Genomic DNA, 26950 nt, shown 5'->3' with positions numbered 1-26950 from the left:
ATCATTACGGTCCTCCCGACCTCCGTCGCTTGCCCACTACGGTCCTCCTGATCGTTGCCACACAAATACAATCCTTCCAACTACATTCGCCCGTTGACTACGGTTCTTCTGACGGTTACCCAACTACGGTCCTCCCGACCTCCGTCGCTAGTCAACTATAGTCCTTCCGACCTCCGTTGCCTGACTACGATCCTTCTGACCTTCGTCGCCCGACTACGGTCCTTCCTACTTCCGTCGCTTGACTACGATCCTTCTGACCTCCGTCGCCCAACTACGGTCCTTCTGACCACCGTCATCCGACTACGATCCCTCCGACCTACATTGCTCGCCGACTATGATCTTGCCACCCAAATGAATATCAACTTTAATTCTTCCATTTCCTACTATATAATGCACTCTATATGATGTATATTTGCTACATCAAGCCAAGATTTTCCTTCTAAGAAAGAGTCTCATTTGCAATCAATTGCAAACAATAGTGGATTCATTCAAAGTGGATCAAACCTGTGGTTTTCCCCTTTTTAAGAGTTTCCACGTAAAAATTTTGGTGTCTCTTATAAATGATACACCCTCTATTTTATATGATTGTGTGCTGAATCTTCGTACAAAGCTAAAATGTTAAACTATATATTTTCTCTACCGCCATGAATATTCCAAGACGCAGCAAGCCCGAACAAATATTATAACATGCATTCGAATTTGTTCAAAAGCAACATACTTTGTGTTTTATTTATTCAAATTCTAGCTAGTTTTGTTTGTAGACACTGATATTATTATTAGAAGAAGAAGAAGAAGAATTTGTATATATAGCATTTAAAATATTATGATTTATATATTAAACGTACAAATTTTATTATTTAAATCATGTAGCACCTCTATTTGAAACTTGCTAGACACTTGCCATATGCCTTCTCCAAGCGAGAAAATGAAATGTCCCGATAATTAATCAATTCCATCATTGGCTTTGCTGTGAGCTCTCATGTGATTCCTTGCTGCTTATTGCCGAGGGTTTTTGTAGGACTGAAAGAGATAGATGTTGATTGAGATGAGAGAGGCAACATGAGGTTAAGTAGGCTGCGATCGATCGAGGTATATTTTAGCTGAAAATTTTCAAAATTAAATTTAGAACCCCAAACTCTGATATCAACGATCTTATAGCCAAATTAAACGTCTCGGCAAGAAAAGTCTAATGACACCAAAATTGGCCCAATTCAAGTCTAGATGGACTCGAACCAAGTGACTTAAACATATTCAAAAGTTTCAAAGCATTAATTGGATAACCAAATAATTTCCAATTATAACATTTCTATAGTCAAATTGAGCGGCTTAATCCAACGAGCTCAAAGTCACTTAATTCTGACATCATTAAGTCATTTGAATGCTTGATAAAAGCTCTATGATGAAATGAATCAATAAAAATCGTTGATGAAGCACTCTGACTTTGCTCTAGATTTTCTTTATATTCAAGGAACATGCCAATCCCAAAACCCTCTAAATATGCCTACATTTTTCGCAATAGGGAGGAAGGAGAAAGGATAAAGAGAATTCAAAAGAACTCTCATACATTTTGTATCAATCATCGTTGACAACCATCATCACCATTAAGGATCAGCATAAGAATTCTCTATCATCTCCAAATTATTGACAAGATTTAACTCTGCTATTGAGCTTAAAATTTCAACTATAAACATATGCTTTTTATAACCCCTAATAGGAAAATCAAGTCATATTGTTAGATATTAACTATCATATTTGATTATGTACTCTCCTTCTTCAACAGTGAAGAAAGGAGTATCGTTGTATCATTTCTTATTAAATGGATTTTACAGCTGGATCAAACTCCTTGATTTTTTCACTTTTCAGATTTTCTACATAAGAATTTTTCTGGTCTTATTACTTTTATCTATACATGTTGAATTTTTATACAACATTAAGACGCAAAACATACACTCTACTAACTCAAAATTTTCCAACATGCAATAATAGTTTTTTGATAAAAAGTATTATTATTTTATTTTAATATTTTGAAGGTTACATATATAAATAATAAAATTTAGATATTAATTTATTATGTGCATAAATCTTCTTTATTACCATTATATTACTTTAACAACCCTCGCTTAAACTTATCATAAAGTGGGGAAGAGAGAGAGAGAACCTAATTATGAAGAGAGGGGGAAAGAGTCTATGCCAAGAAAAAACAAGGACGGTAATAATCAAATAAAATAAAAATTAAAATATTGCAATCAGATATGTAGCTTACACGTGAAAGCTAAAATAGACATGACTAATGAAATAAGGTCTAATATTCCCTTATCGCGTAAAATGAAACAAAGCAATATGAAATATATATAAAACAATCGAAAATATTGAACAGTCGGAACTTTAGGTCTTACTTGGAAAAATATTGAATTTTGATGATATATTTCATTTAAATACGCAATATTTTTTAGTGTAATAATGTGAATAATCAAATATAGGGAGCTGACACGGTGACAGAGAGGGCTTCAATCAAGACAGCCCATTGTCATGTGCATAATGAAAAAGTATAATAAGATGAATCATATTGGTGATGATTTATTTATGCCATTCAGATTTATGGAATTTCATATATTGCATTTTTTTTTTAATTTCCAAAATAATGAAAGAAAGCTATAGATAGTGTGGTGGTTGTCATTTGTATGCAAATATTGGAGCAAGTACATTTTCTGCAGTTTTGAGAGGTCTTGAGTTCTATCTTTGCAAGTATTTAATGGCTCTCAGCTTTTATTTGAAGAGGTTTGTTGCTAAAGGATATGGCTGATTTATGATGGCTATAAGACATTCATGAGAGAGGTTGAATTATGTGTTTAGATTTTTCACTTTTTCATTGAATAAATTTTTAATTTTTTAATAAAAAGTTATTTTAAAAAGCAATAATAAAGACCAATACCAAACAAAGCTTTAGTCTCTCAAATTTTGAATGACTAGTTGCATTTATTGTTTAGATATTTATTGCTCATCTTTATAAATGTGTTCATGCTTGCTTTGTGAATGGTAAATAATCATATTTTTCTAGGTATAAAATACTTAACAATAGCATGCATGTATTTCATGTACTAATAAAGAATACGAGATACCATCTCATACAAATAAATTCAAGGTCAATCAAGAGGAGCCTTGTGTGAGATATCAATATCCATAGTGTTCCAAACTATAATGATATCATAATAGAAGCTAATGACTTCTGACCTTCATTATTATAATCTCTTAAGCATATTCTTATCAAAACTTAGGCTTGATGGGTTGAAGAAAATTCACTTGAAATCTTTATTCGATGTACCACGATCAATGAAAATATAGCTAAGCTTCATTCCAATCGCATTATCTCACATATTATAAACTTGCAATTCATAATTTTCAAGGAGCAAATCCTAATATAAAAGAGTGATCTCAAGAACTTCTTAAAAAAATGAGCCGTTTTTCATAGCTTCCTCTGTCAAATATCCTTGTGATATACTTCTAGCTAATGTAAGGTCTTGGCTAGCTCTATAACTCCATCATAGATACTAAAAATGGATGTTATTTTCACAACCAATGTAAGATATTATAGTCCATTCTTAAATAATATGAGTTATTAATCTTCATATTGTATAATAATTTATTTGTAATTATTTATACTCATCTTGATCATTTGACGTAGCATGACTTTCACATAACACAACCACACCTCTTAGACATCATCAACCTTCGAGTTTAAAGACTAAGCTCATAACTAATGACTAAAATAAAGATCATCGAACGATGTAACTTATCTAAATCTAGCCATTTACTACTTTAAATCACCAAGGGGAGATTGTAATGAATGTGTAACATCACTATCACTCTCCATATGACATGCAACATTTGGGATGGTACACCGCTAAATAAATGAGCAACATAACTATTTATAGCTTACTCTCTATATTTAAGAAAAATAATAATATTATTTTTCTATTGCTAATATTCACTTGAACATGATGCATCTATCATTAATATTATTTTAAAATATAACAAAATTTTTAATAGTAAAAAAATATTAAAAATTATTTTTAATTAGATTTAAATAAAAATTTAACTTTTAACATGACATAATGGAGAAAAATGATTTATATAACAAACCGTAATAAAATAAAGGCTTGATATTGTTGCTGTAATAGTATAAAAAAACATCTTACATTAATTGAAGCACTCTACTCTACAATTAGAAATTAGTTAACTTCTAAAGAGAAAAGTTGCATTTAGAGCAACATTTTAGACATACTTCTCATATAAAAAGAAAATTTAATTTTAGTAATAGCATTAGAAACAAATTAAGAAAAAAAAAAGCATGACTAAAATCAAATTAAAATATGACGAACGGCATTGTTTGAATCTCTTAATAAAAAATTGAAAAACTTTAATATTTAACTATCTTTAAAATAATGTGCGACTAACATTAATTCACAAATGTGTATTTAATTAATACCACAATTAGATTTATTTGGGAAAAAAATTCCCTAAGGTGCATGTGATCGACGACTTTCTGCTTGGTACCAGCCTATGATGACAGAAATAGCTAGATTTAGGTCTCTTTTATATGAATAGAACTTCAATCTTTTGACCTATTTTGAATCAATAATGGTAGCAATTATGAATTATGAAATTAATTAAAATATCAAATTTTGCTAAGGGAATCATATTAGCTTAGTTTGGAGTTTAAAACTATGAATTATATTTTAACTTGAAGATCGAAAATTATTTGAACTAAATTAATCTAGCCACAACACAAATTTTTTATTTGGTCCAGTTTTGAGCCAAATTTGAACTAGGTCTAGATCTAATTACATGTAGCTCATTTTTTTTTCAATTATATATATATATATATATATATATATAATATTGAAAAAAATCAATATTAAATTTATTCAATATTAATATTGAAAAAAAAAGAATAGAAAAGTAAATGATTTCAACCCACTCATATAAGTTTGATGGTATTGAAGAACTCAAAATTTGATCTTTCACAACCCTAATTTTATTAATTTACACAATCATTAATTACATTATTATTTATTATAAAAAAAAATTGGGACAGTTAAGGAATTCGAGCCCGGATAAGATGGGAGGAATTTTTTCAAATAATCATAGTTGAGTGGGCCTCATTCCATCCCTTAGAAACATTGAGAGTATCATTTTAGCATTAGTTGGCAAAAGCCGACCTTGAGAAGTAGCTATCAATCTTTTTGTTTTTGTTTTTGTTTTTGTATTTTTCCTTGGGGAGAACTCCTCCAGTAAGCAAAAAAGATAAGAAAAAGGCAAAAAGTTCCTTTTTCCTACCCCATTCGTTATGAAACTTGCATAAACGACAAAGTAAAATTTACACTATTTATTTATTATTAACACTTAACAGCATTATTTTCTTCTATTATTATTTTTTAAATATTATCGACACTGCTATTATTATCTGTACTGCATATATGTAATTCAATAAAAACTTAATTGTTTTTATATCCTTTTTAATATGTTAGTAAAACCATGACATACCTTTCTGTAGATATAGCACCCCACAAATTTCTGATAATTATTGACTTCCTTCCTCTCACTGTCCCACAATCTGTAAATAAAACAAGCATCATAAATTAACATGTGAACACATGACTTCAGGCAAATAACATGCAAGAAAAAAGGGAACACTTAATTCTTCTTTATTTAGATACTAATTACCTAAAATAAAAATCAAATAAATAATACAGAACTGAGAAGACGAATCCTCGCATGAGTATCACAGCCCAGCTGACAGTATGTAGGGGCATCAGAATCTAACTTAAACTTTGTTTTCAGTAAATTTCTTACTCTCTTGCAAGGATTCCCAAGTTTTCTCATTATGCTTCCATTAGTATATATTGTATGGCAACCTGATAATTTTGTAATTGTAAAGTGTAATAATCCTCCTCCTTCTTCCCTAGGAAAAATTATATATGCAAATACTACTATCAAGAGGGTCGATCTGCTCCCGCTGAAAATAGCTCTAACAGAATAAAAAGGTGAGCCTGTACTAGCATCACCGAAAAAGGTTCTATATATAAGTGGAAACTAACACATGGTAACAGAAAAATCAGTAAAGATGAAATTATCCATAATATATAAGATAACTATGATGCACTGCATCATGCTCCCCTGCATCTAAAGAGCCCAACTCCAATGGCAAAATGCTGGTTTGTGCCTCATGAGACGGGTGATAGGGCATATATCTGCAACATTAAATGTAGAGGAAGTGCTAAATTCAACTGATAAATCAACAACATAAACATTGGCGCTGATTTGTTTGAGAATTGGTATTGGATCAATCTTTCTATGACTTAATTTTGGAATAAGTTCCAGTAACAATGTGTTCGCGCCTCAGGCGAACCATTACCAAATTGCCAAGGCTATAAAGATTTTCACGATGATGTTATTTTTGACTAATTTATATTTAGCATTTGATTCATTTAGCTTATTTCAAACATCTTTGAGCTTATTGGAAAACTAGTCAGCTAGCATGGAGGCAGCCCTATTGTTGCACTTGGGTAATACTACAAAATCAACAGTATGGTTTGGCGGTTTGGTGTAAACAAAACTGAATGGACTTCTTCCAGCGGAGCCGTTTGGTATAGTATTATAAGCAAACTCAGCTTGTCCCAATAGCTCATCCTTTAACTTCGGATGACATCGAAGCATATTTCCAAGAATTCTATTCACCACCTCAATTTGGCAATTGGTTTGGGGATGACAAGCGAAGCTTAATTTAATTTCTATGTGCAAACGTTTCCATAATTCTCTCTCTAAAAAAAAAGCAAATAAATTTGACATCACGATCTGAGGTTAGGCTTTGAGGGATACTGTGGAGACGTATGATCTCATTAACGAATAGATATGCTATGTTGAGGGCATCGAATGTCTTCTTACACACAATAAAGAGAGTCATCTTCAAAATTCAATCTACAACCACCATAATAGAATCATTTCCATGCTTAGTGCGAAGCTACCCCAATACAAAGTCTAAGCTCATCTGGCAAAGCAAGATATAATCTTGTGTTCTGACCAACACCTTTATAACTTTGGCAAATGGAACATCTTTCTACAAACCGTGTGGCATCTCGACGCAAATATAGTCAAAAGAACCTCAATTATAGTTGAGCAATAGTGTTTTCTCGACCAATGTGTGCAGAGGGCCCTCTATAATGCACTTCTTTAATCAAAAGTTGCCTCCAAGATGAATCTAGTATGCAAAGCAAGTTATGTTTGAACAAGTGCCCATGCCTTGGAGAAAAATCAACAACATAATAGTTGTCAAGACAAGCTGTCATTATGATTCCAAAATCTTTATCACTAGCATAGAGTTCCTTTAAACATTCTAACCCCGTAATCTCGATCTGAAGTTGAGTTAAGAGAGACGGCCATCTACTAAGTGCATCAATAACTCTATTTTGAGAGCCTGTTTTGTACTTTAAAACAAATGAAAACCTTTGTAAGAATAAAACCCATCTGAGATGCATTCGATTGATATGTTTTTTTTATTGTTGAGGAACTACAAGGCATTGTGGTCACTATACAAGATAAAGTCATTATGTAATAAATAGTGCTCCCATTATTTTAAAGCTCAAACAACAGTGTATTCACTACAGGAAATTCATCAATTACCGGCGGTCTGGACCGGCGGTTATGTAACTGCCAGTATTAACGGCGGCTTAACTGGCGGTCTAACCGCCGGTGTTTACCGGCGGCTTAACCGGCGGTCTAACCGGCAATTATTTAATTTAACGCCGCCAGAATTAACAGCGGTCAAATAACCGCCGGTTAGTCTGTCGGCATTAGTCTTTACCGGCGCTTTAGGTGTTAAAGGAATTATTTCCGGCGGTTAAGTCTTAACCGCCAGAAAGCCGCAAAAAAAAACCCTAAAATAAGCAGTCCCGAGCCTTCAATTTCATTTACTCGCCTGCTCCTCTCTCTCCTGTGCGACACTCACCCCCATCTCCTCCGCCCTCTCGCGATCGAGACGATCCCTTCGACCACCGACAAGGTCCCTCCAGCCGAAGATCTCGCCCCCACTCCGGCATCAAAGCAAGGCCAAAGATCTTACCCCGCTCCTGTGCAAAACCGGCCTCTGAGTACCGTTAAGGTGAACTATTGGTAATATATTTCTTGATACGATTGGAAACCAGGTTATTGAAAATATATACATCATACATTAATGGTTAATGGATGTTAAATTCTTATCATGGATAGGTTTTAAGGAATGATTGATAAGATTAACAAATAATGAATTATATTAGGTGGTTAACTTAATCATTCTTTTGATAAAATTGATAGGGAGATAAGTGTCAACTATTGGTGGTTAATAATGTTATACAATAATTAATAGGCGTTAAACTACAATGGATGGCCGACTTGATTTCTCTTCTATTGTAGAAGTAGATAAAGTAATCAAGAAGATATACATTAAATGTTGGTGTATAGCGGACAATAGTTATTGATAAACATTGAGTGATAGTCAATAGAAAACATAAGAAATTAGGCAATAATGGGTGGTTATGTTAGTCGTTTTGTTAATAGTTATGGATATTGGGACATCAGGAAGACAAGTGTCAATCATTAGTGGCTAATTAATGGGTAATGAAAATCAATCATTTGTGAATGTCGAAAGACAATTGATGAGAAATATTTTAAACAAATTGATGATAAACATTTAACATAGACATTTTATTAATTAGATGTACACTAGATAATCAATTATATATATATAACTTAATCAATAAACCTAGCTGCCCAAGAAATTGATCTCATAAGGTTACCATCAACTCCTTGTAACATTCTTGCCATAAGGATCATTTTAAGGTTTAGAAAGGAGGAACCAAGGCATTAGCACTATGGTTCACAAAATTATGTGGGGAGAAAATGTCATTGAGAACTAATCCTATAACATAGAAAAGAATTGGAAGAGAATTATCAATAACCTTCATTTTAATTCTCTTCTCATAGAATTTTCCTACTATTTGATTCCTCATTATAGATACCATTGATTTGTCGTTGATTTCTCTCAAATCAATGATAATTTCATTATTTCCCTATTTCCTATGAAAGTGACAAAAAACTGCAATTGAGATCTTTTATGAGTTAACAGACATTTGGAGAAGGAACAGACATAAGAAATTCAGTGTAGAGGGTAAAGACTCTGCTTAGGGCATGATTATGATTAGGGCATGATCAGACAATAGTTGACATGGTTGTGAGATGGTTGTGAGACATACAATGCTTTATTGTGATACCTACAATGCATTCCAATTTAAGTAAAGTACACTTGTTCGAAAGTATAGCACGTACACTTGTTCAAGGTGCATATATTCTAATAATTGATTTTATAACTATGTAGGGGGACATTTGCTTCAACGTCCAAATGACTATCCAAGAAGAGAGAAATTGGATGTATAACAGATTGTTGTCGGGTCGAAGAAGATTGACAGATGAATTTATATAGGGAGTTGAGACTTTCATTCAAGTTGCATCTCAACTGTCTTCCTTTAATTTCAATAAAATGTTCAAAGTATAGCACGTACACTTGCAGTAGATAAGTGTCAATACATTGAGCCTGAGGGTGATACGTAAGTTCAATTTATGTTGTTAAGTTTCTTGTATTTTGATATATTATATGTTATTGACAAAAAATTAACCTACAGCTTCAATCCTTCAAAACTACCTACTCACAAGATTCAAGATATCATAAGCAAAAAATATGATGCTCCTTACTTATCATGGAAGAAGATCCAAAGGAAATTAGGGATATGTGATTTGAAGAATTTCAAGTATACTTATTTGGCATGAATTCAAATATTTAATTTAATTTGTATTAATATTTTTTGTTATGCCTATATTTTTTACATAAAGAATTTAGGTGGTTGCCTGAGCATAACACGAGGATCAGAACAAATTTTGAGAGGAGAGGATAGACCCGTCTTAGGGACATGTTCACGGACATTAAAAAGTCCGGGCAGCGTCCAATATGGATTAGAGAGGGCGTATGGGCAGATCTGAGTAGAGTTTTGGGCGAGCCCTGAGTTCACAAAAATAAGATAACATAATAAGCAGAACAGAACATCTGATTGTGGGGGTTTAGGAAGCTCTCTTCATACTAGTGGATATGTTCCTCATACAGAATATAGATGATGACTGATAAAAGCTTTAAATTAGTTTAATAAATATATTATTTACTTAAGGGAAAACTCTATAAGATGGTAGTGAGGCTTGCAATGCTTTATGGTGCTGAATGTTGGCCATTAAAAGAGAAGCATAATATTAAGTTAAGTGTGGCAGAGATGAGGATGCTCAGGTGGATGAGTGGCTTTACCCTTAGAGATAGGATACGAAATGAGCACATATGTGAAAAGGTTGGAGTAGCTTCAGTAGAAGATAAGATTAGAGAGAGTCGCCTTAGATGATTTGGTCACATAAAACGGTGGTCTTCCAATGACCCGATTAGGAGAGTAGAGGTATTAGATTTGACTTATGCTAAGAAAGGTAGAGGCAGACCTCAAAAAATCTGGCAAGAAAATATTAGGAATGACCTTTCTTTATTAGATTTAAACGAGAATTTGACCTTTAATTGAACATAATGAAGAAAAAGGATTCATGTAGCCGACACCATGTAGTGGGATAAAGGCTTGATGTTGTTGTTGTTGTATAAATATATCTTTTATTTTCATAAAGAGTTTCTTGGTCGGGAGCCGACACCGCTGGAGTTGCATACGAGAACTCATCAACATCAAGCTGACCATCAGTGGGTTGATCAAAAGGCTAACAAAGCTTATGTGAGTATAATTTTTTGGAGTTTGGAAATATAAATTTATTATAATAAAACTCATTCTAATATTAATATATTTTATAGATTTATTCTCGCATGATGATTTTGTACGAGCTCGGGAAAGTCGTCAGTCCACTGGTGAAGGATCATTTTCAGAATCGACCAAGTATTCTGAGTATCATACATGATCAGATGTTGGAGGAAGGCAGAGGGGGAGGGTATATGGCTTGGGTTCGCAAGACTATGCTTATGAGGGCAGTTCATCCACCTCAATAATTTATAATCCTGTGGAGCTGAAGAAAGTGTAAGTCAAAGGGTTGCAGTGTTGACGAGAGAGATAGAAGAGATGAGAAATGTTCAAAATGAGATGCAGGCAAAGCTGCGATCCTACAGAGATGAAAATCAAAAGAAGAAAGAGCAAGAGCAAGAGCAGCCACATACATCACCAGATAGCGACAACACGGAGGAGGATTAGTACTCTTTTTTGTTTGATGAACTTATTGTAAACTTATTTGGTTTGATGAACTTATGATGAACTTATTTGGTTTGATTTATTGTTTGGTTATGAACTTATTATGAGTTGATTTGTTTTGATGAATATATTTGTGATAATTATTGTGATTGATTATAGTGGCGTGTTGCCCATATTTGTAAAAATTATTATATTTTCTGTGCAGGTTTAGAGTCCAGGGTGAAAATCAATAAAATATAGGGGAGATTGTCATTTTTTTTTAAAATGCTACAGGTTTCTGGCGGTCAACCGGCGGTTTGGCCGCCGGAAACTTCGATACCGGATAGCTAACATCAGCCGCCGGAAGATTACTATTACCGCCGATAGTTTCTGGCGACTTATCAATGGTTTCTAGCGGTGGCGTCGCAGGTAATTCCTTCGGTTATGACCGCCGGTAAACCGCCGGTGCGTTACCGATGATATACCGGCGGTTTGGCCGCCGGAAAAATCTGACTAAACTGGCGATTAAATAGCTGGTATGCCGCCGGTAAATAACATGCGGTCACCAGCGTTATGACCGCCAGAAAAATACCGGCGGTACGGTCCGCCGGTAAATCGTCGGAAATAAACCACCGGAAACAGTTTCCTACGCGGATTTTAAACCGCTGCAAAGCCGCCGGTTTTTTCCAAAAATGTCGGAAAGCTTATGATAACTGCCAAAATAAGCCGCCGGTACTAAGTGATTTTCTTGTAGTGATTGCTCTTGCTCATATACAATCCACTTTTGTCGAGCAAGAAACATCATTTCATTGAAAAATTCCATGTATCTTGACTTAAGATTGCTCCAATGCCTACAGCTAAAGCATCTATATCCACTTGAAATGGTTTCTCAAAGTTTGGAAGTGCAAGAACGGGTGTTGAAGACAAGCAACCTTAATTACCTCAAAGCTGCTTTGTGATTTTTGGTCCATTGAAAATGTTTAAGTTTTAGACAATCGGTAATGCGTGTCATGATTATGCTAAAGCCTTTGAAGAACCGGTAATAAAAATAATTGAGATTGTGAAAGCTACGCAAGTCGAAGAAGGATTATGGGACGAGCCAGTCAGTGATGGTGGAAATTTTTCGCTGGTCAACTCAAACCCATTTGACAGAGACAATAAAACCAATAAAATATACATTTGAAGAAGCGAATTCACATTTTGAGAGATTTAAATATAATTGGTTTTGTCTTAATGTCGTAAAAATGCTTGATAAATGATTTAAATGATCAGCCAATGAAGCACTATAAACAAGTAAGCCATCAAAGTAAGCAACATAATACTTGCTATGAAATGGCTTTAGGACCTCATTCATCAATCTTATAAAAGTTGATGCTGCATTGCATAGCCAAAGGGCATTACCTTCCATTTATATAATCCCTAGCGAGTCTTGAAAACAGTTTCCATTCATTACCTAGGAGAATACGAATTTAGTGGTAGCCACTACAAAGATCGAGCTTTGAAAATATGGCGTTGCCTGTCAATTTTTCCAATAACTCAACTCTGGGAATTGGGAACTAAAATTTGATGGTTATTTTATTAATAACATAACGGTTTGTACGCATTTGCTAACTGTCATCCTATTTAGGTACAAGCAATGCAAGAACTGCACATGGACTGAGACTTGGTTGTATAATTTTTTTTCTAATAGTTCATCTACCAATTGTTACATAATGCGGTGTTCTTTTGGGCGTAGTCTATAGTGAGGGGGATTAGGTAGTGTTGCGCTAGGAATGAAATCAATCTGATGATGTAAAGCTCGCAATTAGGGCAATGTCATCGATAACGTCTCAGGTACCACATCAACTATTTTAACAATTAAATAATTTTCAGACTCCTATGAGAAGGTTGATTGATAACAAACTGTTCTTTAATAAGGTAAAAATTAAAGATGTCTCTTTCCAATATGATAAAAGAGTTGTTCTAGATACAAGACGCATAGTTGATTTTATGATAGTGGCCATAGCATCGTTGCAGTAGACAATGATATTAGTCTCAACTGCTTACCTTTCCAATCGAAGGAGTAAGTGTTGACTCTTCCATGATAAATGGCCCCTACATCGAATTTTCACGGTCTACCCAATATCAAATGACAAACGTCCATATCTCGCATCACATAACACTTCACAAGTGTAAGATTTGCCAATATTAAATGTAATTCTGTATATTTCAAACGCCAGTATGTTCGTTCCTTTTTTTAATACGGCTTATTTTAAACGGTTGGGGATTTTTTGTTATTTTAAGTTGTAGAGCTTGAACAATAGAAAAAGAAACTACATTCTCAATGCAACCACTGTCAATGAGCAAATCACAAACCTTGTTGTTAACAATGCATTTTGTCTGAAAAATTACATGATGTTGAGAATTGTTTTATTTCCTAAGAGATGACAATAATTTTTCCAAGACACAAACAAGAGCTTCTCCTTCATCGCCAACCATATCTTTAATATGTGTATTCTTCTCTTCTTCTTCTAAATTAACCTGGCCTTTTTCACCTTCGACATCGAATAATTTTAATTGTTATTTTTTAGGGCATTCATTGGATTTATGGCCTTATTGGAAGCATCAAAAGCATTTAATGACTGCGGGTTGGGAGTATAGGTAATCTTTAGCCGTAGCTTTCGATTTTGTTGTAATCTTGGTTCAATAACAAGTTTAGTTGGGCTAGTGGGGCAAACGTTCCCTGATTGCACTGGGGCATTCCTCGTTGATGAAGTTGATGGCCTTATAGTATCAAGTACTTGGTCAAGAGAATGGTGTTGATGTGAGTTACTGCAGGATTGTCGAGCAAACTATATTTCAGCCTTGAGAGCGAAGTTTAAAACATGTGATAGGTTTCATACAAAAAAACTCTAGCTTGTCCTGGATGGTATCCTTCAAACCGCTGTTATAATTTGTGTGAAGTCCATTTTGCGAATGGACAAGATTTGGGCAATGTCATATAATTTATTTAGTGATTAGACATTATTTGGGTAATTTTTGCTAGCGTCATGCTCACTAACAAAGTGTTGCTCGATTGAATCGCATACGAACAACTTCCATTTTGTAATCGAACAAAACTTTAATCATTTCATTATGATCGAGACACTCTGATCTTTGTTCTAAACGATGTCTTATTTACCAAAAATAATAGATCATCGCCTCCGTTACTTGCATTGATCGTGCTACATATGTAGAGGTCAACACTCCTTAGATTATTTTCACTTGTATCATGGAAAATTGAGATTTGTTTCTTAGGGTAATTGTTTGCAAATTGAAAATGTTTTTTTTTTTTTTTGGACATTTAGGTCACTTAAGAAAAACTAATGCACACATCACATACACAAACTTCGAATCCAAGACCTTTGGTTGGTAGCCAAAACTCATAACCTACAGATCAAGATGAGCTACATGCAAATTGAAAATGTTCTTAGGCAAACAATCATGATAAGTCTGTTGTGATGACAATTTAATAGCTGAGCATTACTTTGAGCTCCTTCGTGTTGCAAAGAAATCGTTCTCAAGCAGTTGAATAAAATGAGTTGATGTCCATGAAGGCGATACTAGATAACAAGATGTGTTAGTACGCCATGGAGTAGATGGACATTGCCGATCTGAGAGATGCAGAGAAAGCATATTCATCATAAACAATGTACGGTGGACGTGGACATTGCAAGGGATTCGGATTTGAATGTTCTCATATATCATGGAAGTGTATCAGAGCAAGAAATCATCTTCATTGGATTAAGTTCAACTTTCAACATTGAAGCAGACTAAACATAATTATCAACAAGGTGAAGAGGGATGATCAGTATTGTCTGCAATGCCAAAGCATGAAACACAAATGATATTTTCTGTTTCGAAGCGCAAGAAGAAAAATTAGCAAACCAAAGCATCTGATTTTAATCGCTAAACATGCATCAAGCAACTAATTAGACCTTGCATACTTAAATATTTATAAATCCCAATGATATTAAAATTTGTACCAGAAATTTTATTTGATTTAAGATATATGGATATAAAATCAAGAGGCAATTTTGTGAGTAATCCTTCAAACTTAATTATTCACAAAACTAACGTTCAAACATCTCCATTTGCAATACAATCACTCAAAACTCGAAGAGCACCATGAAATTCTAACCCATATGCTTCACTTTCAATAAATTCCCAATTAGTCGGTAATAACACGAGCAAACATAATAAACTGAGTTGTTCATTTTCTTAAAATGCTACCCGACAAAAGATGTTTGGCAAATACTATATATCAAGAAGAATCAATTAAGAAAAATAAACCACACATTAAAAATTATTAAGCAGGGTATCTTGAAAATCTAACCATTACAATCACACGGTAGAAAATAATAACGAATAATATAGCTAAACAACATAAACAATTAAGCAGGTCAGTCGGACAGTGATGTTCTAAATAAATTTAGGGATAAACAAAAAAGCAAATAAAAAAGTGGGATAATGGTTAATTGAACAGATCAAGTGTTAAGGTTATTAGATTTTGAATATAGACGAAGAGATTGAGCCAGCGAAAGAAGACTAGAGAAGAAGAGGAGGAAGATTGTTCCAATGCGATGTTAATTAGCCCTAATCGACCCCCAACGCCTTTATCATCGAGAACGTCATAAAGAGACAAGAAAGAAGAGAAGAAATTACCAGCGGCGGTGGCGGCAACAGCGAAACGATAACTGAGAGGAATCGCCGGCGATCGATCGCAAGTCCGGAGATTAGAGACAGAGGAATCGCGCGGGGTTTCTATTTTAGCTGGGCTATGTTATAAACAAACTTTTGGCGCTAAATGGGAACGGAAGTATGTAAATAAAATGGGGAATTTAAATGGGGATTTTTGACTTGGGGGGTCGAGTCAAATATTTTTCTAAGTGAGCTGAGTTTGTTTAGTTGTTATTGAGCTTGAGTCCAGCTCGAGCTCGACTCAAGATTGTTTACTAAGCTCAATCTAGACTCCTTAAAAAATTCATATGCTTGAGCTACACTTGATGGCTCGAGTTCTAACTCGATTGTTGAATTTGATTTCTTATTTTTAAATTAAAATATTCAGTTTTTCTTAGATTTTTATTCCTTTAATAAATAATTAATTTAGATTATTAAAACATATTATATAATATTAATTTAAATTACATATTAAATACATTTTAATTTAATCGAGAGACTCAACAAGCTTTTGAGCCGAGCTAGGCTCGAGCTCGAGTATAAGCTCAAGTTTGGATTCGTGGTTCAATAAGCTCAAACTTGTGAGCTCGTTAATTAGTCAAATTCGAGCCGGCTCAGCTCACTTACTCTCCTGCTCCCCTCCAAGCACTAATAATCGGTCAAATATGCATATTATTTATTAATTTATTTATATTAAATATATCTAAAACTTGGGTTTCAATTAAAATAGATATCTTCTATTTGTGGACTCTTTTGTTAAAGCCCTTTGCAAACAAAATTGGTTTAAATTGTTTCTTATTTGCAATGTAATTCAAATTTGATTTGAACCAGCTCGATCTCCACTCGAATATGATTCATACCCATAGATCGAACCAATTTCAAACGTTGATCAAATCATAATTTCATTTGTAAATTGGGTTCGAGCTTCTTGTGAACTCATCTTCTTCTTCGCTTGGTGCCAACCATGCGATGCCTTCTCTGCAAGCTCATCTTCGCATGCACCGATGGTGCGATATTGTGATGATGCCTAATGGAGTGTAAACAAGTCAAGTCATGCACCAATCTTTGTGGCATGAATTTGTACTTGACTAACTAATCAAATGCGAGCTCAAGCTAAAATTTAATCCAAAGTTAGCTCACCAAGCTAACTAATTCATTAAGAAAAAAAAAATGTATATGGATATAATGTAAACGCCTAGATGAGAAGAAGAAGAAACGGAAGCCACTCAACCTTCAACATCAGAATTACAAGAACTGATCAGGACTCCAAGGATTTCTATATGCAAACAATGAAACAACCACCAACTTAATAGAAGAATTCAGGATACACACAAACTCCTAATTCTCACTTATAGATAACTATTGCAGAAAAATTCTTCTCCTCTGTTTATTGGCAATTAAGTCTATGTAGACTTACAGGAGGCAATTCTTCCCAATTATATATGAGCAATACAAAAGGAAACATGAAACTACATAAATTAAGAAGATATTGCTCGCTTTGATCTAAAGGCCTCACGATTTTGTCCTGTAGGTGTAATTTTTGAGGAGGCCACTCATCTCAAGATTTCTCCGAGACGATCACACTTAACTACGGAGTTTCTTAATGAAATTTCAATAATTACATCGAAAGGCACCTCGATGTTTAAAGATTTAACTTCTTTTACTTAAAAAGTTGGATGCATAACAATCAGAACTAAAGAGCACCACATAGACGCTCCAGGGTCAGATAGTTATCTTAATAAAATGGTACAAAGAGTTAGAAGTTAGAGCATCTCCAACCGAACACCAAACGAGCATATGGCGTCGTTCGGTCGCTCCAGCGGAACGCCAAATTTTCCGTCATTTACTTGTGGGTGAACAGTGCAACGCCAATATTGACATCGCACTGTTCACCTAAAACGGAAAACGCTCGAAAGGGAGAAGGATCGTTACCTTCGCATAAGCACATAAAATGGCGTTTGATTGGAGCAGCACCACGACATTTTAGTGTTTTGCTGTATTTTGCCGTGAAAAATGGAGTTCTCTGTTGGAGATGCCCTAATAAAAATTTAGCTCAGACGATAAAGAGAGAGAAATTTGAATTGTGTTTAGTAGCCAAATATAGCTAGCTAATAAGGAACTTTTATTTTATCCAGTGAACGTACGCTCCTCTACGTTCTGTTTAGGCAAAAAAAGCGCCTGTACCGAGTACCGAGTTGTACCGAGTTTTTTCAAAAAACTCGGTACAGGCGCTTTTTTGCATAAACCGAATGTAGAGAAGCGTACGTTCACTAGATGTAATAAAAGTTCGCTAATAAGACAAGTCAAGACAAAGCTCTAATTTGGCTTTGTCATCTCATCGGTTAGACCTCATGTTGAATTCTGAGCTGTTTCACAGTTTTATTTGACTTCATTACACCCCAAAACAACCACAACAAATAAGTAGAATAATCAGATCTCTTGGTGTTTTCATACAACGAATCTTCAACATTTTTTCACTAATTTGATTCATACTGTTTCTTAATGCACTCTTAATTAAGCAATTTCTTTATTTACATGATACTAAATATTCACTCTAAATACAATTAACTTAAAATAGTGCATAAACACTCACAGTTATAATGTAGATAGAATCAAATCATTCCTTAAGGACACCATGGTTCTCTTCCTTCTTCCCTACCTTCTATCCTTCCTCCTCTTCCCCATATTGTTCTTCTATTGGAAGATAGCTAATGGATATTTCATCTCGGCCTCAAAGCTTCCACCTGGTTCTTTATCCTTTCTCCCTCTCATTGGCCACACCCTCTCCTTCGTCAACCCTCACCCTGCATCCTCAATGGGAAAGTTCCTTCAACAAAACATAAAGAGGTCTAATCATCTCTCTATCCTTTTCTTTTTTTTGGTTCTATACGCGCGTTGATCAAAATTTGATCATGATAGATCTGCAAACTCTGGGTAAACTAGAGTTTCTTCAACTGACAGGATCGATGCTTCTAATATATATTATTGTTGGGGAATCAAAGAAAAATTTTATATTATATGTTTTTTTTTTTTCTTTTGGACATTTAGCCCTATTAAGCAAACTCACACATGCACAAGACTGGAATTCAAAACCTCTTGATTGATGCTCAAAGCTCTCGACTAACAAACCAAGATGAGCTGCGTTTATATTATAAAAAAATACATAAGATTTTATCAAAATTTATTAAAATAGTGAGAATCATAGTGGATCTATAGTGGGAGCATTTATGAGAAATTATTACGTGTGAACACCATATGTAGAAGCTACATTCGAACTCCAAAGAAAGTATGACACATGGAGTAGTGTATTACTATGTAAAACTAGTCATTACTGTGCATTATTGTGTTAGCAATGCCCAGTAATACATAATAATAAACTAGTTCATGCGTTATGTTTTCATTGGAGTTCAAATACAGCTCTACGTCTAGTGTCAGCACGTTATAATTTCTTCAACCTGACATAATATAACAAGTTTTACAAATTTAATTTATAAATTTCATCAATACTTTTTCCAAATAGTTCTCTTTTGAGAATCGCCATATGTTTTCCTTTATAAAAAAGATATGTATGATGATTTTTTTTTTTGTTTTTTTGTTTTTATTTTTATTTTTATTATCTTTCAGTTAATGATATATGTGATTTTGATAAATGCTTATGAAGATATGTAATTTTTTTTTCTAAAATCAAATTATTAAAATCAACAATTAAAAAAATCAATTATTTTCGTAATTGTAATGAGGCAACTCATATTTTTTTTTAATTATAATACCGAAAAACTATTTGACTATCCAAATGAAAGCCATCCAAAATGAAGTTTAATGCTTCATTTGGGACATCTTTCTTATTGCTTTCTAAAGTAAATTTTTAGTATAAAAATTTTAAGCTCAATAAATTTTTGTATTAAAAAATTGCCTTAGAAAAAAAATAAAAAATTGTTCCGAACGAAGCATGAAGCTTTAGGTTTCATTTGTTGTAGTTTTCTTATTGCTTAATGAAGTAACTTCCTAGTATAATTTTTTTTAAAACTTAAAAATTTTTAACTAAAAAACTACTTCAGAAAATAATAAGAAATTGTCCCAAATGAAATCTTTAATTAATCGAAATGATTTAATTATTGCAAATATTGGTTGAAATAGAGTGCTCTCATAATATTATTAAGAAAAGGTGCTATGAATTAATGGATCATGATATCGATCAACATGCATGTTGGTTTTGCTTACAAATACTTTCTAACCTAATTTGAGTTTGTGTTCATATATACTAAGAAAAATTTCTGGCCCTGCCCCTTGATCAAGTGTGGCTCCACCAACAATATCTTTTATAAAGACTTAGTTTTGACTTCATGTGGGTATAATACATGTAGATATATGCATCTTTTCCGATATCAAATTCCCATATTTTTTATTTTAATAAATTAACATATTTGAAATTCATTCAAAATAGACTTTTTTTTAATAATTTTTGGTGTTTACGTGTTTTGCATGCATGCATGCATGGGTAATTAACCTACGTACGTACGTGGAGTAGATATGGGAAAATATTTCAATGTCATGTCTTTGGAAGACGAACTATTGTCTCATGTGATGCTGAATTCAATTCCTACGTGTTAAACAATGAGGAGAGATTGTTCATAGCCAGTTATCCGAAGACCATTCCCGGAGTTCTTGGGGAACAGACTCTGCTGGCAGTGACCGGAGAACCTCACAAGCACTTACGTAGCATTGTAATAAGCCTTATGGCAGCCGTAAAGAATCCTGAGAAGAGCTCTTTCTTCTCTGATATTGAAGACAGCGCTCTCTCTCTCATGAGATCTTGGGCGAATAGAGAAACTTTACTACTTTGTGAAGAGACTCGCAAGGTAATTAATTATTAATGAGTACTATTTATACATAGTACGTAGGAATTTCTAATAGTTATCTATTACCTAAATTAATCATGAATTATTTATATAAACGAATAGTTAAGAGACTAATGTAATTTAAGTTGAATAACCATTTAGTTTGTTTTGCAGTTCACATTCAGTATTATAGTGAAGCAAACATTGAGCCTTAAGCCCGAAGATGAGGAAGCCATTCAGATTCTCGATTGCTACAAAACATTTATGAAAGGACTAAGTTCACTTCCTGTTAACTTCCCTGGAACTGCTTATGCCAAGGCAATAAAGGTCATTAAAAGAATAATTAATAATTAATTCTACTGATCTTTTCATTTATATACTAATTAGTTAATAATTACTGATGTATGGTTGCTTTTGCAGGCCAGGCATCGAATAAGTGATATTTTGAGAGGAATTATGAGGCGCCGAGCTGAGCAATTGAATATTAATAATGGAGTAGATTTTCTAGCCATTTTGTTAGCTGATGATAATGTAACAGAGGAGAACGTTCTTTCACTTACCATTGATCTTCTTCTCGGAGGCTATGAAACCACTGCCATGTTGCTTGCTGTGCTGGTCAAGCATCTTACTGCAAATCCAAGTATCATGGAAGAATTGAAGGTAAACATATAATTAAATATCCATATGATCACAATGTTTAGGTTTTTAATTCATGAATTACATAAAATTTTTTTAATATATTTTTTATATTAATAGAATTCTATTAAGAATTAAAATAATAATACTGTATGGATTTTTTTTTAGTTGAAATTCACAGAGGGGCTAACACATTAATATAAAACAACATTACATAGTCCTTAAGGGGACAATCATCTCACTAATGCTCAAAGAGCTACAATCATTAAAAGAAAGAAAAACTTAAGAGCCGATAGTCCCCATCTAACAAAATACAAAATTGCTTAAATACACTCTAAGGCGGCACCCGAAATGCACCCAAAAATCAGAAAGATCCAGATTAACACAATCAGTAGAAACTTTTTGGCATAATACTGTATGGATATATGCCTACTAATTCGGTATTAATTTTTATTTTGAATGTTATAATTTATAAACGAAATAAAAAAAAGATATAGTTTTTTTAAAAAATTGAATTGTTTGTTATTTTTCAATAACATTTGCATATATTTATGTAACTTCAAATTTCAAATGAAAATATTGGTGAGCGCATGCATGCAGGAAGAGCACGTTAGGATAATGAAGAACAAAAGAGGAGAAAGGCTTGGATGGGATGATTACAAGAAGATGGAATTCACTCAGTGCATTATAAATGAATCACTTCGAGTTGGTAATGTGGTTAAATTCCTTCATCGAGAGACAATAAAGCCCATTGAATACAAAGGTAAGCAACAATATATTTATGCCCATTGAATATGCATTATAGTGCATATATAATTAAGCTGTTCGTGAAAGAGTGAATTATGTATTTTTGCACAAAAAATCAAAATCCATCAACATATATATATAACTCATGATATATAGAACCATATAATTGACATCCGATCGATCCTTAATATCTAAAGTTCTTCTTTATATATAATCATTAGAAGCAATTAATAAATCCTTGATCATTATATTATTGCAGTACTTTTAATGACAAAAAATAAAGCTATTTATATGATCGACATCTAACTCTTTCATTGCTTATTCTAAATGCTTCATTCAAGGCTTCGAGATTCCAGCAGGGTGGAAAGTTCTTCCCATTATTACAGGAGTTCACTTAGATCCGTCTCTACATTCAGATCCCTCCACCTTCAATCCCTACAGATGGAAGGTATATATCTATCTATCTACAAGAGGTTTTATGAATTAATTATAATTTAATGGGTAATTAATTATATTTTAATGAATAATCAGAATGTGGATTCAGCAAGAGGCTTTATGCCCTTTGGAGGAGGAAAGAGAATGTGTCCAGGATATGAACTTTCAAAGCTTGAGGCCAGCCTCTTCATCCATCATCTTCTTCTTAATTATAGTTGGGTTCCTTTGAACAGCTCAGACTGGCCAATCTCCTATCCTTATCTTGACTTCAAAGATGGCTTTCGAATTGCGATAAGGCCCCTTTAATGCTTCAATTTAGATGATAAAATGTGCTTGTTAATTAAGTTGATTTTTATTTTGTATTTTTTCATAAACAAATCATCGTGATTTGAACATAATGAGAGCGTATATAATTCAAGTGTTAATTTATTTTGTAATTTTTGCTTTCGAAGAAGCTTGTATGGATGTTTTTGTTAGCATTACTTCCCTCTAGTTGTTATGTATTTACCTTTATGCCATTGTATTCTTATAAATACACTTGCTGTACCGCTGTAATGAATATGAATTACCTTTTCTTTCAATTTTTTTTCTCTCTGCCTTCTCCGCCCAAGGAGATCCTTGGCTGTTGTTCTCTCATGATATCAGAGCTAGCTATGGGAGATCGAGATTCGGCCAATTCCCTTCCTCCCTCCTCCTCCATCACCATCTCTGAATCTTCCTCCACCGCCCTGTCTATACCTCCCGCCCTCAAGTTCTTAGTCTCGAATATCAAGAACCTCGCTCCGCATCACCTCACTATGAATAACTATGCTATATGGCGGGCGCAAATACTTCAGCAAATCACCACCAATGAGTACGCCGGCCATCTAACCGACATCACCACTTCACCAACCGACGTCGATTCCACCGATTACGCTCGCTGGCAGCTTGCAGACAACAATCTACTATCCACCCTCTTCTCAACAATTTCTCAATCTATTCTACCATACATTCTTTCCTCCATCACCACACATGAAGCTGGGTCGATTCTTGAATGGCGCCTCCAACCCACTTGTCATTCTCGCATCATCCAACTAAAGAATGAACTTCATCACGTTCAACTGAAAGATCTTACCATGCAACAGTACCTAGCTCAGATAAAATCAATAGCTGACAACATCGCCGCCTCCGGATCAAAAATTGATTCGGAGGACATCATCATATATATCTTTAATGGTCTCCCGTCCACCTACAACTCCTTCAAGACCTTCATTTGTACCTCTCTTCTACCTATAGATCTCGACACTTTATACTATCTTCTATGCAGCGAGGAGATTAATCTCCATCAAGAGCACCTCAAAGATCAAACAACAAGTTCACCGGCTACAACTCTCTATGCCTGTTCATCCAAAAAATTATGTGGACGCCCCCATAAATGATTCTTTAAAAACAATAATCCTTTGACATTCTCTAGCAACCTGGCGAACCAAACACCTCAGTCCTCCCCCACTCCGTTCGCTAAGCCAATTTGCCAAATCTGTGGCAAGACCGGTCACATAGCCCTCAACTGTTGGCATCGCTGCAACTTCAAGTTCGCTCCCACTGTTTCAAGATCGCCACGTGCCCTCTTAATTACTTAACCATCCGCCTCATCCGGCCACTCAAGACTGGGTTCTTGCTCTGGTGCATCAACCCATCTCACACCGGATGACACTTATCTTCAATCACCTATTGCCTATCATGGATATGATATTGTTTCTATTGCCAATGGATCCGCTCTCTCCATTCAAAACTCCGGTCAAGGCATCCTTCCTCTTCTCGACACTCATAAGCTTCGTCTTTGTAACCTTTTTCATGTTCCATCGCTCACACACAATCTTTTATCTGTTTCTAAACTCAACTCAGATTATTTTGTCTCAATTTGTTTCAATGCTAACGGATTTGAAATTAAGGACATTCAGGACCAACGACTGCTTCTTCATGGGCATCTTCATAACGATATTTGTCATATTCATATGTCACCCGACACCTCACTCGAGGCTCTTACTGCTACCACCACGTCTTCTAAACTTTGGCACGCTCGCCTCAGCCATCCGAACAATCATCTCATCCCGGTTCTAGCTAACAGCATACCTGATCTTTATAATGTTTCTCATTCTTTTGTTTGCACTTCTTGTAACGTGACCAAGAGTCACAAGCAAAATTTTAATAAAAGTCTCTCTATTACTTCAACTCCATTTGAACTCATTTACACTGACATATGGGGTCCAGCTCCGCCAAATTCTTTAGATGGATACATAAACTATATTATTTTCATAGATGACTTTACTCGTTTTTCGTGGCTCTACCTTATGTATTCCAAACACGAAGCTATAGCAAAATTTAAATCATTTTGTAATCTTGTTAAAAATCAACACTAATGCACCCCCAAAACTTTACGCTCCGATGGCGGCGGTGAATTTATTAGCAACACATTCAAATCTTATCTGCAAGAATCGGGTATCAATCAACAACTTAGCTAGCTTCCCTCACACTCCTGAGCAAAATGCCTTATCCGAACGGAAACACCGGCACATTCTCGATCTCACTTGAACTCTTCTTCATGCTTCCAATCTTCCGAATAAATTATGGGCTGAAGCTCTGTCAACAGCTCACCATCTCATCAATCGTCTCCCTTCCAAATCCATCTCCCTTCAAACCCCTTATCAACGCCTTCATGGACAATCTCCAAATTACTCTCATCTTCAAATTTTTGGCTGCCTCTGCTTTCCCTAGCTAAAACCTTACACATCTAATAAATTCTCACCACGATCTCACAAATGCATCTTTCTAGGCTACTCCACCCTTCACAAAGGTTACAAATGCTTTGATTTCACTTCAGGCAAGACTCATACCTCTCGTCATGTCATATTCTACGAGTCCACCTTTCCTTATAAAACCATAAACCAAACAGGTGCTCCCACTCAATCCTTACCGAACAACTCCATCCCACCCCTTCTCCTCATTCTTACATCATCTACTACCACCTCAATCGTCCCACCTCCTCCCTCAAATCAAACTCATATACTCAACCATCTCCTATGCCAACCAGTCGTTCACACTCTTCTTCCATAAATACTTCGATTCCAACTCACACTCCAACAATCACTCCTTCCCCTCATCAACCCAGACCGACCAACACTCATCCCATGCAGACTCATCTTAAATTCGAAATTTCAAAATTGAAGCAAATCTTTAATCTCATATGCCACACCCTTCCCAATCTACTCCGAGAACCTACACCCAAGCGAACAAGTTCGACCATTAGCATAAAGCAATGCTTGATGAATACACGACTCGCCAGAAACTGGGCACCTGGTCCCTTGTACCCACTCCACCAGATAAACCGATCCTCGATAGCAAATGGACCTTTAAAACCAAACTTCTCCCTACCGGCCAAGTCGATCGCTATAAAGCACGTATTGCCTCTCTTGGCGATGATAAAAAATTTGGAGTAAATTATACCGAGACTTTCAGTCCTGTTGTGAAAATGCCTAGTATTTGCATATATATTACTCACTCTTGCTCTTCAACGACATTGGCCAATGCTCGAACTTGATGTCTCTAATGCATTCCTGCATGACGATCTTCCAGTCAACATCTACATGAGCCAACCCCCAGGATTCGAGGACCCACACCATCCCACCTCCATCTACAAGCTTCACAAATCACTCTACGGCCTCAAGCAAGCACCCTGCCAATGGTTCCAGAAACTAACAAGCTTCCTTCAATCCAAATGATTCGGGTTTAGTCATTCTGATCCCTCACTCCTTATATTTCATCAAAATTCTATTCTCATTTATATATTAATCTATGTGGATGATATTCTCATCACAGGTAACGATCAGTCCGACATTCAACTTCTGTTAAAATAGCTACACTTACAATTCACTCTCAAGCAACTTGGTCAAATTTCCCTCTTTCTCGGAATTCAAGTACTCAGACTCCAACCGGCTACTTCGCACAACAACACTACGTCACCAAACTTCTACATGATGCCAGCTTTGATGATTGCAAAGCAGCGCCCACTCATGTTACGCCGAAATCCAAACATCAACACAACAATTTGCAACCGTTCCACAACCCAACTCTCTACCATAAACTCACCGGATCACTACAATATCTATTCATAACCCGACCTGACATTGCCTTTGCAACCAACCTCGTCTGCCAACACATGCAACAACCAACCGTCCAAGATTTTCAAGCTCTTAAATGTCTACTTCTGCACATCAAAGGGGCCATATCCTTCGGCCTCCCCATCACATTCGGGGACCTCACTCTAAACTCCTA

At 34.9% G+C, this 26950-nt stretch overlaps 2 protein-coding genes across 2 annotated transcripts; both read left to right on the top strand.

The window, feature by feature from the left end:
* The first annotated feature begins 19996 nt into the window (after positions 1-19996).
* On the top strand, positions 19997-23148 carry LOC110092087 (cytochrome P450 724B1). Its single transcript, XM_028699940.1, has 6 exons — positions 19997-20842; positions 20996-21148; positions 21242-21481; positions 22058-22220; positions 22546-22652; positions 22736-23148. Exons 1-6 carry the CDS (start codon positions 20720-20722, stop codon positions 22943-22945), a joined length of 996 nt encoding a protein of 331 aa, XP_028555773.1. The 5' UTR covers positions 19997-20719; the 3' UTR covers positions 22946-23148.
* Positions 23149-23292: 144 nt separating this feature from the next.
* Positions 23293-24057, top strand: LOC110092093. The gene has a single exon (XM_020816470.2). The coding sequence runs from the start codon at positions 23293-23295 to the stop codon at positions 24055-24057; it is 765 nt and encodes a 254-aa protein (XP_020672129.2).
* Positions 24058-26950: the final 2893 nt, after the last annotated feature.

Source organism: Dendrobium catenatum, unplaced genomic scaffold (assembly GCF_001605985.2).
Source record: "Dendrobium catenatum unplaced genomic scaffold, ASM160598v2 fragScaff_scaffold_1416, whole genome shotgun sequence".
NCBI classification, from domain to species: Eukaryota; Viridiplantae; Streptophyta; class Magnoliopsida; order Asparagales; family Orchidaceae; genus Dendrobium; species Dendrobium catenatum.
The sequence above is the reverse complement of the archived record's forward strand: the minus strand, read 5'-3'. Positions and strand labels throughout refer to the sequence as shown.